At 60.0% G+C, this 15,543-nt stretch overlaps 1 protein-coding gene across 1 annotated transcript in view; it reads left to right on the top strand.

The window, feature by feature from the left end:
• The window catches only part of NTN3 (netrin 3), a 33,218-nt gene extending 19,807 nt beyond the window's left edge, over window positions 1-13,411 (top strand). The window contains exons 4-7 of the mRNA XM_087732758.1: window positions 4,182-4,331; window positions 5,225-5,278; window positions 11,957-12,031; window positions 12,307-13,411. Coding sequence (XP_087588884.1) covers window positions 4,182-4,331; window positions 5,225-5,278; window positions 11,957-12,031; window positions 12,307-12,635 — 608 coding nt within the window. The 3' untranslated portion in view covers window positions 12,636-13,411. The remainder of the gene's footprint in view (window positions 1-4,181; window positions 4,332-5,224; window positions 5,279-11,956; window positions 12,032-12,306) is intronic.
• Window positions 13,412-15,543: the final 2,132 nt, after the last annotated feature.

Raw genomic sequence — 15,543 nt, 5'->3', positions numbered from 1 at the left:
GGGACGGGGTGGGCAAGAGCATCCCGGGGTGCTCGGGAGCTGGTGGGACGGGGTGAGGGCTGACGCCGCTGCGCAGGAGAAACGCCAACAGCGATGCCTGGGCTGCGGAGGAGGGGGGTGCTCTGGCAGGTCCCCCCTCGCGGACAAACCTCCCTCCCCTGCCCGTCCCCGTGCCAAGCCGCGGGCAGGTCTCTGCCAGCCCGGTCCGGGGGTGCCGCTTCCGGAGGGCTGGCAGCGTTTGCCCATGGTTTGGAAACGCTGCGAAGGTTCAGCCCAGCCAGATGAACATGTGCACGAGGGCCATCCCCCGCTACGGTGCATATGTTGAGGAGGATCTGGCAGCAAAGGCGGTACCCTGGGCCTTGGGAGCCAGTTCCTGGCTCTGCCTCAGGGAACCGACTTAATAATAAAATCCGTGATGCTTCTGCTTCCTTGGCTGCCCCTCCTTCAGCAAAGGAGAGAGCATTTCCACCCCTTTCTTGTACTTATCCAGTGGTGGATCCGTTGGGATTGGGAGCTCCTTGGAGCAGGACCAGCACCTGGGAGCCTGCCTGCCCGGTGCCATGAATGGGAGCTGGTGCTGCCAGAGAGATATATAAATACGTGGAGACGTGACAGGACAGTTTGGGCTTGGTTTTTCCAAAGATGTGTCCTGTACAAAGAAAAGAAAAGGAAAAGCAAGGCTCATGACAGCAGATCTTAAAAGCAGGCGTGGAGACAGCTGCTGCGAACTGACATCTGCAGCTTGGAACGAAGGTCTTTGCACCCACCGCAGCGCTGGTCCAGGGCAGAAGCTGAGCATCCCAGTAAAGGCAGATTTTGCAGGCACTAGGAACAAACTTGGTTCATATTCAGGAGGCAAAATACTAGCCCACAGGCCAGGAACTATTACATTTTATTTAAACAACCCCCAAAGCACATTACCGAGTAACTATCCAGCCATGGTTTGTCTCTGCTGGGATGCAACGTCTTTGAAATAGGCACAAAAACATCGACTGCAGATTGCACAAGCCCAAATCTCCGGCCGGCAACTGAGCAGAGCCCTCGGCCACCGGCTGGCGAGCGGGGAGGCGAGCGCTTCCCTCCAGCTGCCGGCCCGCCAGCAGCCAGCGTCACCGCTGGACGGTGTGAGACGGAAAAGCTGGGAGGATGGAAAAGGCAGAACAACCTACAGGATTAATTCAATGGTGGTAATTGAAAAGTCAAATAAAGAATGGCTGTGCATTAATCCCTGTAATTTAAACAAAGCTGTAAACCGTGAGCTTTCTCCAATGAAAACTGGTGAAGCAGTAGCAGCTAAGCCTTAAGACGCAAAAATACCCTCAATATTAGGTGCAAGACATGCTTTCTGGCAAGCACAGCTCAATGAGTTAAGCTCCAAGCTAGTGACTTAATCCACCATTCAAGCACTGTGGGCCAGATCCTGGCAACCAGCAGGGCCGCGAGCAGCAGGGCTTGGTGTGTGGGCAGCGGGCATGGAGCTGTGCTGTGCCCCCGGTGCCAGGACGGGGTTCCCAGGCCAGCCCCTCTCCGTGGGTCAGGTCAGGACGAGGAGAGATGGAGATGCTACAGCTGGAGTGGTGGGATGCGGCCGTGCTGGGATGTGGGACTGGTGGGGGCAAGCACAGAGTGCTGCCTGGGAGGCTCTCCCCATCGGAGCGGGAAGGAGCAATGGGTTTTCGGGGGACTGCAGGAAATCCCACCGTGGCCAGAGGGTGGTCTGGCAGAGACCAAGCTCGTCTCCCAAAGACGCCTATCTGTTGCGGACGTAAGATGAGCAAAATTGCCTTAATTGCTGATCCAGGTAAAACATCAAGAGTCACTGAAAGCCTTCTTGCACTGCATGAAGAGGGATCTGCTTAGATGAATTGGATCCTGATTCTGCTGAGATTTATGTCCATCCATAGACTTTACACCAGGAATACACCGCTGGGGCCCAAGAGATTATCCACAACGTGTGAAGCTAAGCGCTTGTATAAATCTTTGCTGGAAGCGTGCCTTTGGCCATAAATTTTTTCGGGCATGGGCCGTCTGTCGCTGCGCGTGCAGAGCAGGAGCAGTGGCTGCAGGGACCTCTGGGCTCTCCCTGCACGGTCACGTCTCTCAGACGAGCGGGCGTTTGGCGGGGCTTGTGCCCAGCCGCTCTGGGGTGGGTCGGTCTGCGGCGGCTGGCGATGGGCGCTGGGGCCCTGGGAGCACTGCGAGCACCAGTGGTGGGGTGAGAGCCCCTCGTTCGGGGCAGCACCGGGGCGACGCTGGTGGCCCTGGGCTGCTCTTTCCAGCACGGGTGGTGATGAGGACGGGTGATGCTTCATGTCCAGCCTCGCTAACAGAAACCCAAGCCTTTGCTAGTGGAAAAGAGACAAAGCAATGGATGGTTTCCAAGAGGCGTACCTGCCAGCTCGTCAAAGGCACCTGCTTCCTCCAAGTGCCGCAGGATCCAGCCGAGCCCGCACAGAAGAGCCCTGTGGCCTAGGCATAGGGAGACCATCAAGGTGCATCTGAAGCAGCTGAGATGTCCGGAGCGCGGTGGTTCAAGAGAGGGCAGTAAGCCCGATGTTCTCCTCCAGGCGAAGCATCGGTGCTGTTCCCATGGGCCATCCGAGGCTGGCCAAGCACGGGACCATCGCTGCCGGCTTTGCTCCTCGCAGTCCAGGGCTGGACCATCCCATGATCTCAGGACCTTTGGGGGTGCCCGATGCCCTGACGGCGGGTGTTTGCAGGAGAGCCGGGAAAGCCTGGCTCACCGGGGAGAGACGGCTGCCCTGGCAGGAGACAAGGCTGTTGTGGCTGAAGAAAGACCCCGTGTTTCCGACAGCCCTACGTCATGCCAAGACTCCCTCGCTCGCTGCCATTTGTTATCACAGCTGAGCCCCCAAAATATCCTTGTCAGAAAGACGTCCGCTTCCAGTCCCAGCCAAGATCTGATAAGGATGAAGCATCTGGTCCCCATTAGAGGCTGCTCGCTTTGGTTTCTGGCCGTGCGGGAGGGGGCCCGAGGAGCAGCGCCGCGGTGCTCCCACCAGTCCCATCTGGTGAAAATTAGGGAAACGATAACATCGGGGGGCTGCGGGGGCAGGCAGGGGGGGATGTTTTTGTTTTGCTTTGGAATCACGTTCAACTCTTACACTGATGGAGGTGGAGATAACCTCCTCCAGCTCGTAGCCAGTCCAGCCCTGGGCAGGCAGATGGGAAGGTCCTCTCCTGAGTGAGCATCTCCTTCCCGCACCCCTCCTCACAGGCAGCCCCTGGTGGGTCCGTCATCCCGTGTTGTGTGATGGAGAGTCACTTTGTGTCTGCCCTGAGGATGGAGACCCAACTTTCACCTGCCTCAGGTGTGGCTTTTCCCCTGGGGAGGCTGTGGTGGAAAGCCATGGGGACATACTTTGGCTGGGGTCTCCAGGAGGCAGGATGGCCACTGAGGCTTATGAGCTTGGGAAGCATCAAGAAGATCCACTTCAGACCTTCCTAAAACCAAAACAAGGCCGAAGTTTGTGTAAAAGCTCAGTTCTGGTTCAGCTCTGTGGACTGGAAAGCTCAGAGGTGGGGGAGCAAGTGGAGAAAATGCCTTTTACTGCTGCGACAGGAGCATCGCCCGGGGGTTGAGGTGGGGGAAGAGCAGACCTGGGCGTGTGTCTGTCCGCTTTCTGTGCCTGCAGTGCCCTCAGTCCCACCCTGGCCATGAACAAGGCTTTGCATGGCCCCGTGTGAGCCCCACTCCCTTTGCTTGCACAGGACAAGGCTGGCAGCAGGCACGGGGCTGCCCGTGGAAATCCCTCCTCCTGCCTGCACGCGTGCCGGGCTGTGCCCAGAGCAGCTGCCTGCAAAGCGGGCAGGAAGAAACTGTTCTACTCGTGTCCAGACCCTAAATGCCAGCTGGCAGCTGCAGGTGCCTGTGTGAGTTGTGGGGTCTCTGGGGGCTGATCCTGAGCATCCCCTTCAGCAGAGGCTGTACCCTGGCCAAGCCCTTCGACTGCTCGCCCTCCTGCCCGTGCTGCTTGCAGCACACGTGGGGCCACGGTCCAGACCCATAGGTCTTGGCTGCGCTGGGCCCAGTGGCTGCCTTCCACTGGTGCACTGGTTCCTCCTCCTCACCTCGCCGGGGGTGGCATGTTGGGTCCAGTTTGGGATTCGCATTGTGCATCACCTCTCATGTAACCTTTTCTCTCTCTCCCACTCAGCCTGTGACTGCCACCCCGTCGGTGCAGCCGGCAAGACCTGCAACCAGACGACGGGGCAGTGCCCGTGCAAGGATGGCGTGACCGGCCTCACCTGCAACCGCTGTGCCAAGGGCTACCAGCAGAGCCGCTCACCCGTGGCCCCCTGCATCAGTGAGTGCTGCCGCGCCCTGCCCCGTGCTCAGGGACCCCCGCCGGCACCGAGGGATGCTCTCCTTGGGCTGGCTTGCGGGGGGCGGGAGCCTGGGCCGAGGGGCTGCCTGTCCACATGGTTGTGCTCCAGGAGGTGGTCAAGGCAGGATGGTTGGGTCACCTTCTGGGGGCACCCATGCTTTGCTCCCCCAGCCCAGGAGGCTCTGAAAGACCCTGTGGGTTCATGCTTCCAGCCGCCTGAAACAGCTCTGCTGGGATGTGTCTTCAGCTGCAGCAAGGTGCCTCCCTCACCCAACTGAGCCCTGGGCACGGTCGGGTCTGGGGCAAGGCCAGATCCTGCGGGCAGCGTAAAACCGTGTTTATTGTTGAATTTGACCCAACCAGCAGAGGAACAACTTCCCACCCTGCTGCATCCGCTGGCGCTGCTGGAGCGGTGGCAGTGGGGGTGAGCTGGCGGGGCTGGCTCTTCTCCCTCTGGTGTTCCCCAGATTTGGGGTTAGGACAGAATTTCCCCCAGGTTTTGTTGGCAGGAGTCCCGAGTGCTGCAGGAGTATCCCTGTGCTGTGCAGCGTGGAGCACACTCAGATCAGCCGAGCGTCCATTCGTCTGTCCATCCCTGGAGCATGTGTCCTCTGCAGCAGTGACTTACAGCTCTTGGGGGTTGCAGCATCTCAGCCTGTCCCAATTTACTGAGCTCAGTTTGGGCATCTCCAGGTCTATTTAATGGCCTGTGATATTCAGGTCAGGCTCATCCCATCCATCTTTCTTAGCGAGCTGCCGGAGTTGACCCACAAAATCCCCTCTGCACCTGGCTTGCAGAGGACTTTTGTCCAGGTGTCACCCCCAGAGCTGGGGACCCCTTTCCTTAAGACGTCTCTCCCTTTCTCTTCCAGAGATCCCTGCCATCAACCCCACCTCCCTGGTCACCAGCACGGAGGCGCCTGCAGGTAAGTGCTCCGCATCCTGGGCCGAGCCCACGGCCCCAGCCCTGCCCAGAGACGTCCCATCCCACCTCCCCTCTCCCCAGCACACCAGTGAGTGTTTTGGCGAACAATTTTGGCGAAAAAAATTACTGAGATTTGAAATCCTATGTATTTCTGGAAAGGGACCGATAAAGCTTTCCGGAGCTTTCTTGGGGAAAGGGTTTCTCCGTTGCCTCCAAGGAGGAAAGCAGGGATGCAGCCTGCCAGGGCCTCGCCGCCCCTCGGCAGGTTCTGGCAGCGGTTGTGGCTTGTGGCACCTATGGCTCAGTGGGTGCTTGGGGGCTGGCTTATTTTAATCTCCTTTTATCGGTGCCAGTGAAAGAGGTTTCTCCTCGGTGCCTTTTACCTCCTCAGGGCCTTGGCTCTCTGAGCAGCGCCAGGGCAGTGGGGGTCTGGCAGGCTGCCGGCTGCCGGCAGGCTCGGGAGCCCTGTGCGGGGCCGTGGGCTGCCGGGGCTCCCCTGGGACACGGGTGACACGGGGCTCGCCCTATCCAGGTCCGGAGGAGTGAAGTGTCTGGGTCTGAGCTGCTTGTCCCGGTTCTGCGGGCTGATGGGACCATGGGGAGATGGGACCATGGGAGGATCGATGGCACTGCTGCTGCTGCCCGGCAGGAGAGGGCGGCAGCTCCGTCAGCAGGCTGCAGGCTTTGCACGGGCAGGAGAGGCATTTCTGCTGCTGTCGTTAGAGCTCCTCAACAGCCGCCCTGGCTTCCCCAGGCTGGAGCAGCAAGGCTCACGTCTCCACGCGTGCTGCAGGTTTGCTCGTGCTCTTGCAGAGGCTCGGCTGGGGCTGGGCACTGGTGGGTGCATGGATGCTGCCTGCACCGGTGGGTTAGGATCCCTCTTCCAGCCCTGCCACGGCCGCCAGGGCCCCACCAAGGTGCCCTCAGCTCTCGCCCTGACCCGGCACATGCCGACAGCACCACAGTGGTGCGCCGGCCTCTGGACCCTGTGGCACCGCCGCCACGCTCAGCCCTCCCCGGTGCTGCAGAATGTGGCCCGGCAGATGCCATACCAGACAGGTAAAGCAGCCGCTTTGCATCTCCTCCCCGGCCGCCCCTCTTCCATCAGCCAGGCTCTGCCGCCTCATCTGTCTTCCTGGCACCTCTGTGCCCTACGGGTGGTCCCCAGCGGTGGGAGCGGCTGGGCTGTGCTGATGCCGGGCCAGCGCTGCAGAGGCACGCAGGGCTGCGCGGCAGAGGGGGCCGTAGCAGGGCTTTTGTCTCCCCGCTCTCCTTCCGCAGTCCTGTCGGCACCCGAGCATGGCTGTTCCTAGCCATCCCACTGTCTGTCCCTCTGTAGGGATCCCAAGCCAGGTCGAGGGGGAAAAGCTGGGGAAAGAAGCAGCCCTTTTCCACCCTTCACCCTGCAGTCCCCAAGACCTTGCCAGCATGGGGGAATAGACATCCTGCACCATCCTCTGCTCCATCCCATGGCTCCATCCCATGGCACGCGGTCCGGGGAGGAGAGCAGGGGCACCTCCAGCTCCCCATGCCCGTATTTAATGAGGGGCTTCCCCGTGCCCTGTTCAGAGTACATCCATCCCAGGGGAGCCTGAACACTCCTTGGAGACCCGGCGTACATCCTTCTCCCCAGCTCTCCTTCCCACAGCCACCTTGTCTTGGGGGTGGAAAATGCCAGCAGCCCCTTCCCCGGCTAGTGCTCGCCTGTGATGTGCTCCTCAGCCTTTTGGGAACATCCAGCATGGCCCCTGCAGCCATGCGCATGCACTCGGTGGCCGTAGGAGGGGGACTGGAGCAAGGGGTGCCGAAGGTACGGAGCTATGGAAGGAGTAAAGCGTGCGGATGGGGATGGAGGGGCGAGACGTGGAAGGAGGCTGGTAGCTCAGCTCCTCGCGGGGTGGTGCTGGCCCCCATACGCACGCAGGTCACACGTGTTGGTGCAGAGGCTGGGAGCGCCACACAGCCTGGCGCCCACCCAGCGCCCACGGGCAGGTTTCAGCCCTCCCGGCCCTGCTCCGCAGGGGCTCCGAGGAACGGGAGGTGTTAGCGGGACGCGAGTCGAGCAGCCCTGCATGGACCCGGCAGAGGTTTTGCTCCATGCTGTGGCAGCGGAGGAGGGCTGGTCCTCGGTGTAGTGCGTGTCTTGCATGATGGGACAACCGTAAAAGCGGAGCTGTCTGCGACGGTAACGCTGCTGGGGAGGCTGCGCGGGCCGGGGCAGACCACCAGCACCTCTCCTGCCTGCCCTGCTTGCCCTGCCTGTCCTGCCTGCTGCAAGGAGGGAGCTGGGAGCACCAGGCTTTGTGAAAAGGAAAAAAAGGGGAGGGGAAAGGGGGATTTGGATGGTTTTATTGCAAACAGCATGACACATGGAGCAGAGTTAATCAAGGTGACTCCCCTCCAGTGCTTTATAAATAGGAACAGTCTTAGAGTGATGTCTGATATTTTCAGCTGCATAAAAATAAATGGCACTTGCTGGAGACCTGGGTGTTTACTTTGTTTTAGCAGAGCAGGTCTGCCTTAAACTGCCTCTAGTTTTATCTGTGGGTTTGTTGTTTTAAGATTTCTGGCTTCTAGCTCGAATATCTTTAATGCAAAGTGGCTCGCCTCTGCCCAGAGTCTGCGCCCGGGGAGCAGGGGACCCAGCTGGGGTCCTGCTGCCCCCTTTGCTGGGGGGGATCGGAGATGGGGTAGGTGATCCTGCCTTGCCCACCTCTGCCTGGGGTGCCCTGCCTCCAGCCTGCTTGTGCTGCGGGCAGGGCTGGCCGCAGCGGTGCACCCTGACCCGCTGCCTGCACCCTGCCCTGCTGCCTGCGTCCCTGATGCCCCGCTGCCTGCACCCTGATGCCCCACTGCCTGCACCCTGCCCCGCTGCCTGCACCCTGATGCCCCGCTGCCTGCGTCCCTCTGCCGCAGGAGCCCCCAGGCTCCCCGCAAGCAGGGCGCTCCCCAAGGGCTCCTCAGCCCCACAGTGCCCCCCCAGGCAGCCTCTGAGCCCCTTCTCCCCCCACTTCCCCGCCTCCCTCCCTGCCTCCGGCAGCAGGTGCCAGGCTGCAGGAACAGGGGGACATTGTTCGGGCCGCCGCGCTCAGGTGCTGGGCTTCCCCCTCTCCCCGTCCTCCTCCCTGCTGGGGTCCTGTCCCTGGGTGCGTCCGGACTTTTCGCTGACGTTGCCATCCTCTGCGTTGCTCTTCCCAGCTTTCTCCTGCCTTTCCAACGCTCCAGAGCCTTTGAGGTCCAGCTTTGATCTCTCTGCCCAAGCGCCGCCTGGCTAGGCAGTGAAACATCCTGGGTCCACTTCTCATAATTCTTATTATTATCTTAAAATATTTTCCACTTAGTGGAAAAAAAAAATCCTTGTTCCTCGTTAGCAGAATTAAGAAAACTCATGGAGCGCAAAACAGGGCTTTAAAGGAATTCAAAGTCAGCAGTAAAAGATTTGCAGCCATAACACCTAATTAAGTTACATCTCTCTTAAAACAAAATATTCCTTCTTTTCTTCAAGGCAAGGAGAAGTAAACCAGATGTGCAAACTTGCTGCCTCTCACACGCTCTCCCCACAGAGACGGGGGATGCCCGCGCTGGGCTCACCGGTCACCGTCCGCCTCCTCCCACGTCCGCGCAGCATCGCCCGGTGCTTGCCGCGCTCTGTCCGTCCCCCCGCGTGCCGGCTCCCCGCCGCCAGCGGCCAAGACGTTGCCCACGTGTGGGGTGCTGCTGCCTGCACCGTGGGCCGGTGCCAGCCCGGCATCAGCAGGCAGCAGTTCAGGGGGCACACGCCTGCGGCAGTCATTGCCCCCGGTGTCCATGGAGGGTGCCGTGGGGCGCGGGGGCTGAGAGCTCCCCCGGGACACAAACGGGACCCAGCCGTGGCACAGGGCGGGAGCTCCCTTTTGGAGTCCCCTTCACGGAGCAGGAAAGGACAGAGCGGGATGGGTCTGTAGTGTATCCCAGGGATGCTGCAGTGTCTGGGATGGGGCTGTAGCATATCCCAGGGGATGCAGCAGCATCCCCGGGGTTTGTGGGTGCACTTTCACAGCCTCAGGCCACGGCAGGTCTCTGCCATCCCCCAGCCCCTCCACGGGGCTCGGCTGCCCCATCAGGCTGCACGGGCACAGCAGGAGGGGTGGGCAGGAGGGTGGCTGCAGGCAGAGGCTAAACTTGATCTTCTTTCCACTGCCCTGCAGCACATGTAATGCCACATCGGGGAGGTTTAAAAAGGAGCTAGGAAAGTGGGGGATCCTCCGGGAGCTGCCAGGGGAGAGGCACTCATGAAGCAGCTTCTCTGATGGCCATCCAGCTTCTCCTGATGGTTTTATGGGGTGGACAGAGAGCGTGCTGCCTCAGGCGGGCTGGCAGGACAGACAGAGCTGCTGCCGGGCTCCCTGGGGCCTGCCTGTGGGAAGAGCTGCCACCCGTCCCCCGGCATCACCGCGCAGCATCCCAGCGGGCATGGGAGGATGGAGCCGCGGTCCATAGCCATGTCCCGGTGAGCGGCACGGGGCTGAGACCCCGAGCAGAGCCCTGCTGCGGGGGGACCCTGTGGGGGCAGGACGGGGTGCCCCGGGAGAGGCGGTTTGTGGCGGTGCGGGCAGGACCCAGCCACCCCCTGGCTGGAGACTGAGCTGGGCGGCAGCCCCGGCCCCCACGCCCGCCCCGCGTGCGACGATGGAGACCATGTGCTCAAAGGCAAGGAAGGGAAATGCTTTGAGTCACTTGGTCTTTTTTTTTTTTTTTCTTTCCAAGTTTCTTACATAAATGGAACAGGAATTGATTTTATATTTGAGGAATGTTCCTCAGCACAAAGCCGAGGTTAAAAAAATCCCCAAACTAATCCCAAATTGTTAATTCCCAACACTATTTTCTGGCTCTTTTGAATCACAGTTTTATGATGTTAACCACGAGCGGGAGCCCAGGGCAGTTACCGGTTTTCTTTCTGCTTTTCGTCCTTTTCTTTCTTCCCCATCGCTGAGCAAGGCGGGTGGCAGGTTGGCCGAGGCTGCCCCACAGCCCGGTCCCACCACCCATCACCCCACCGCCTGTGGGCTCAGCACCGGTGTGGCCTTGGCACCACGTGGCAGCCACCCTGGCCGTCCTCCTGCCCAGCACCCCGGTTCGTGCCACCCTCCTCCGCTATGGCATCCAGGGTCCATCAGCAGGCCCATGGCAGAGCCGTGACCGATGCCAGCTGCAAGATGGTTTCTGTGTCCCTCGGTTGCCTCCTCTCGCTGCCCAGCCCTGCACGGCGTGGTGCTGGCAAACTGCTGCAGTGGCATGGCTCCAAGCTCCGGCTCCAACGGTGGAGGCACCGCAAACCCATATGATCTGGCATGGGGCTGTAGCGTGTCCCAGAGGGTGCAGTGGGGTCCGGGATGGGGCTGTAGCACATCCCAGGGATTCAGCAGATGGGGACACCTTCAGTGCACAGCCGAGCGCTTCAGTACCCTCAGCAGCCCCCCGCTCGGGGGGGCCCTGCACCCCCTCCGCAGCCACCACCGCTGTGCCGGGGCATGCAGCGGGGCCGGGGCGGCTCTGCCAGCCCAGGCAGAGGGGCAGCGCGGCAGCACGGGGGGGCTGAGCTGAGAATCAGGGCTCACCCCCCTCTGCCAAGTACTAGCTTCGTGCTGCGCCGCTTCTATCGATGACAAATTTGGAACAGGTGGCACAAAGTCCCAGATAAAAAGGAGCTGGGCAGAAAGGAGAGCAGCAGAGCCCAGGGTGAGTTTGTGCTCCTGGGCTTCTTTCTCTCCTCTTTTCTCCTCCCCGCCTTGGCACAGGGCGCTGTTATTCCCCATCTCCCTCCAGACCCTCGCTCCATCCCCAGTGATCGCTGTGGCAACCCGCAAACAAAGACGACTTCAGGGCCTGCTGGCTCTGTCCTGGGATGCGGGGCCACGCCAGAGAGAGAACCTGGGAGAGGGAGAGAAAAGAAGAAAGATGGGCTTAGAAAAAACATGCCATTTGGAAAGAGACAAATTGAGATGTTCAAAGGAAGATGGCAGGGAGAAAGAAAGGAAAACAGGGCTGCTTCGGGCAATTGTTGGGATCAAAGCCTTTGGGGAGAAGGAAAGAGGCAATCCCTGCCCTTTCTCTGTTTGAGATGCAAATCTGGGGTCTTTAGAAATGCACAGAAAAAAGCCTCCTTGCGGACATGAGCCTTGCCTGGAGCTGGGGGACAGCAGGGAGGGATGCTGCGTGGGGTGGAGGGCAGCCTGGTGGCCTCCCTGACCGCACTGGCACAGCCTGAGCAGGGGATGCTGGGGCAGCAGGAGCGACCTGGCGGAGCAGAGCCGCTTCCCTCGCCCACCTCCTCCCCCAGCCTGAGTCCCCTTCCCTGCTCTTGGGACACCGGTGAGGCGCAGGTCTCCAGAGGGGCTGCCCCACGAGGATGATTCCCACCACCATGGCCCCTGGGGCCTGAGTCACCCCTGGGGATCACAACCCCTTTGGTCTGGGGTCCTTCGGGTCTCCTCCCTGTGGGGCCGATGGTGGGGTTGGTGCTGAGTCCTCTCTTCCCCGTGTCACCCAGGTTTGCAGGGCCACAGCTGTTCTGGGTGACTCTCTTTGGCCATGGCTCTTGCCTGCTCTCCCTGGTGGCCACCACCACCTCACCTGCATTTCTCCCATCCGTCTCCTTCTGTGGCCCCTTGGTGCTCAACCCTCTGTTCTTCCTCCGCAGACTGTGACTCCTACTGCAAGCCAGCCAAGGGCAACTACAAGATCAACATGAAGAAGTACTGCAAGAAGGACTACGGTAAGGACCTCCTCCCTCCCTGGGCCATGCTGGGCTTGGCCGCAGAGGCAGCCGAGGGCCGGCCGCAGGCTGGCCGTGGATGGGGGAGATGCAGATGTCCCAGGAGATGGGGAGCACCCAGCGCGGAGAGGGGTCTCCGAATCAGCCCTCCCAAAGGTGGGATGGATGAGGCAGGTGGGGCTGCTGGGGACAGGCAGTTCCCGTCACCAAAGCTTCCTTTGGGGAGCAAGGCAAAGCATCCTCCATCACTGTGCCTCCCCCTCTTTTTCCCTCAGTGGTCCAGGTGAACATCCTGGAAATGGAGACGGTGGCCAACTGGGCCAAGTTCACCATCAACATCCTCTCTGTCTACAAGTGCCGCGACGAGCGGGTCAAACGCGGTGACAACTTCTTGTGGATCCACCTGAAAGACCTGTCCTGCAAGTGCCCCAAGATCCAGATCAGCAAGAAGTACTTGGTCATGGGGATCAGTGAAAACTCCACCGACCGGCCGGGACTGATGGCCGACAAGAACAGTCTGGTCATCCAGTGGCGGGACGCCTGGACACGTCGCCTTCGGAAACTGCAGCGGCGGGAGAAGAAGGGGAAGTGCGTGAAGCCCTGAGGGGCTTCCACCCATCCCGTCCCAGCCCGCGCTCAGCCCCAGCCCGGCTGTGTGCTGCCAGACTGCGCCCAGAGACTCTGTACATATATATAGTGTGAACGGACTCTTCTGTCTATAGTGTATATTTTGGCAATGGTTTCCCTTTGTGTGTGCGTGTGCACGCATGGGTGTGCGTGTGGGTCTTTTTCTCTATGTGTGTATTAAAAATAACGCAGTAACGACAAACCTTTAATGAGGAGCAAAGCGGAGCGGGATCACGTGGGTGCCTGTCGCCTGAAGGAGGTTCAAGGGGATTGGTGTCTTGCTCCGGGCGTGCTGTTCGTAGCGCTCGTTTTCTAGGCTTTTCCCTTTAACAAAGCCTTCTTCTGCCCAGTGTTGATGTCTGCGTTGACAGCTCGCCCTTCTCCAGCGTCCGGGGCCTGCCTCTTCCTCGCTCTCTGAAAATGCGCTGCTGTTAGACCTCTCTCTGCCCTTCTCCTTGCCCAGTAGGAGCAGGAGGTCAGAGTCTTCTGTCCTTCCTCCCAGTGTGCGTACGGGCAGGCTGAGTGGAAACCACCCAATGCTGCAGAGGGACCAGCCCCAGGAACTCCACCAGGAAGAAGAAATGAACTTCTGCAAGGCCTGATTGTCTGCTGACCTCAGGTTTACAGGGACCAGCGCTGCCGCCTGGGACAGGACCCATGCGATGCTGCAGTGTCGTGGGGAGGAGTCAGGCCCTGGCAGCAGGTTGGCGGCAGAGCTGTGTCCACCAGGGAGAAAGGGACCGACTTTGCCACCCCCTGGCCATTACCTATCCTGGTGCATAGTCCAGGCGACCCAACGGGAAAGACCTGGAGACACCCATTTTCCCCTCCCATGTCTACCAAGGCTATAGGCTGCCCTGCCAGCAGGACCTGGGGTGGAGTGGACAGGCTGGCTGGAGCTATCGTGCATCATCGTCCCTCCATCCAGGTCTATGTCCCTATATTCTCAGCTGGTACCGACTGACATAATTCCACCCGTTTCTGCTGAGCTGACACCAAGTGACCGTCTGCCTTGGTCTGCATCCTTCAGAGCTGGCCTGACCGTGTGCTCTCCTGGGAAGCATTGCTGTGGCCAAGGTTGGCTGGGGAGATGCACAAGGCAGAGGTGGCAGGAGAGAGAAGAGCTTTCATTGATCCACCTCTGGTCTTCTATTTCTTCTTCACCATGTGTTAGTCTCCAGTTCAAACAGACATCAGCATCTTCCCTTGTTGAGGTTGTAGCGGTCTTGGCATAATAAACATGAGTAGAAATAATAGGTGATATGACAATAGATATTACTTTTCCTACAAACCTTGCCTTGCTTATTGAATGGCTCAGCGAGGTATTGTAGCCTACATCGCAGTCTTCCAGTGCTTTAGGACGATGCTTTGCCCTTTTGAGCACACGGCAGCTTGCGTGGACTCGCCATCCCACGGATGGTCTGCTGCGGCTGGGCTCCAGCATCCCCGGGTGGTGCTGGAGCCTGCAGCTGAAGAGACTGGTTGAGCACCGTTGGGGTTCAGGACAGGGAGTTTGGGGAGTGACGATCTAGGCACTGGGGGATGTCTGTGTGGACATGCAGGTGCCCTAGTCAGGGAGCTCAGTGCATTGGTGAAGCTGCTGGAGATGCTGGAAGTGGCTTTTCAGAGATGCAGGGGGCCTGCAGTGCCATCTTTCAGGTCCCATGGCTGCTGGGGTGCCTACACAGGGCATGGGCAGAGCTGGGGGGAGGCCAGAAGCTGAGGGGCAAAGGGTATGTGGGACCACTTGGGCTTGGATGAGCTGGTCCTATACCACACTCCTGACATAGACCCCCTCCCTTCCCTCCTCCAGCTGAGTTGAGGGGACTCTCCCATCCCTGGTTCTTCTTCTTCTGGTTGTCATAGGCTATCGGCCTGTGCCACGAGATGGCCCTTGAAGTACGTGGGCCACCCAGCCCTCCTCTTCCTCCCATGGCTGCTTACACCCAGGAGCCCTGGAAGCAGAGCTGCTGCCCTTGCCCCAGGCTCACTCCAACCCCATGCACCCAACAGTCCTCACATGGGAATCAGTGGTGAAACACCCTTTGGTTGGGCTCGGCCGGGACTCCCACCGGGGTCATCCCCACAGCCCCAGGGGCTGCTCACCATCACCCCATGGGGTGCGGGGGCTCGCTGGCCCCTCTTCTCAGTGGCCACAGCCCACGAAAAAGCAGGGCGGCACCACTGCTCCGTGGGCATGGATGCTCATCAGGGCAGGGCTGCAGAAGGCACGTGCTTTCTCCAAGCAAGTACAGCCTTCAGGAGAGGCATAATGTATCTGTGCTTCCCAAAAAGCGCTCTGCACAGCCTGCTGGGGCAGGAGGCTCCAGGGTTTCCTTTGGCACCTGATTTCTCCTCCCTTGAAGGCACTTAAAACTCTTTGAGGACTTCGGTGTTGGTGGTTGAAGTTCTCGGTTTATCCTCCCAGCCGGCTCGTCCCTCTTGTTTCAGCTCTGCCAGCCAGGACTGCTGGCAAGGAGGGATGGCTCCCAGCCGGTGTGCCAGTACACATCTGTGTCCCGCTGGGGCAGATCAGAGACACCGGGGCAGGACCACCACATACCCCATGGGCTGCCGCTGAGGAGAGGAGCTCTCCCCCTTTGGCTGGGGGATGTCCTGACATCCTGGCCAAAGAACTGGAGCAGGCCGCTCTGCACCTTCACTAAGGCTGCTGCCTGGAAGATGTTTTTCTGACTTCTGCTTGTGTCACCCCAAAAGCCAAAGCAAGAATTTCTCTCTCTTCTTCCTCTCCCTCTGCCTGGCACAGCCGGCTGGAAACCCTCACACGTGGGTTCAGCTGTCCCTGGGACACCGGGGCTGGGTCTCCTGGAGCTGGGGTGCCAAGCGTGATGGTGGAGGCACCACGGGGCTGCATGGAGATGCTG

The sequence above is a fragment of the Nipponia nippon genome, unplaced genomic scaffold (genome assembly GCF_047370975.1).
Source record: "Nipponia nippon isolate SJK-2023a ecotype South Korea unplaced genomic scaffold, ASM4737097v1 scaffold_5, whole genome shotgun sequence".
Classification (NCBI taxonomy): Eukaryota; Metazoa; Chordata; class Aves; order Pelecaniformes; family Threskiornithidae; genus Nipponia; species Nipponia nippon.
This window is presented reverse-complemented; position numbering and strand designations above follow the sequence as displayed.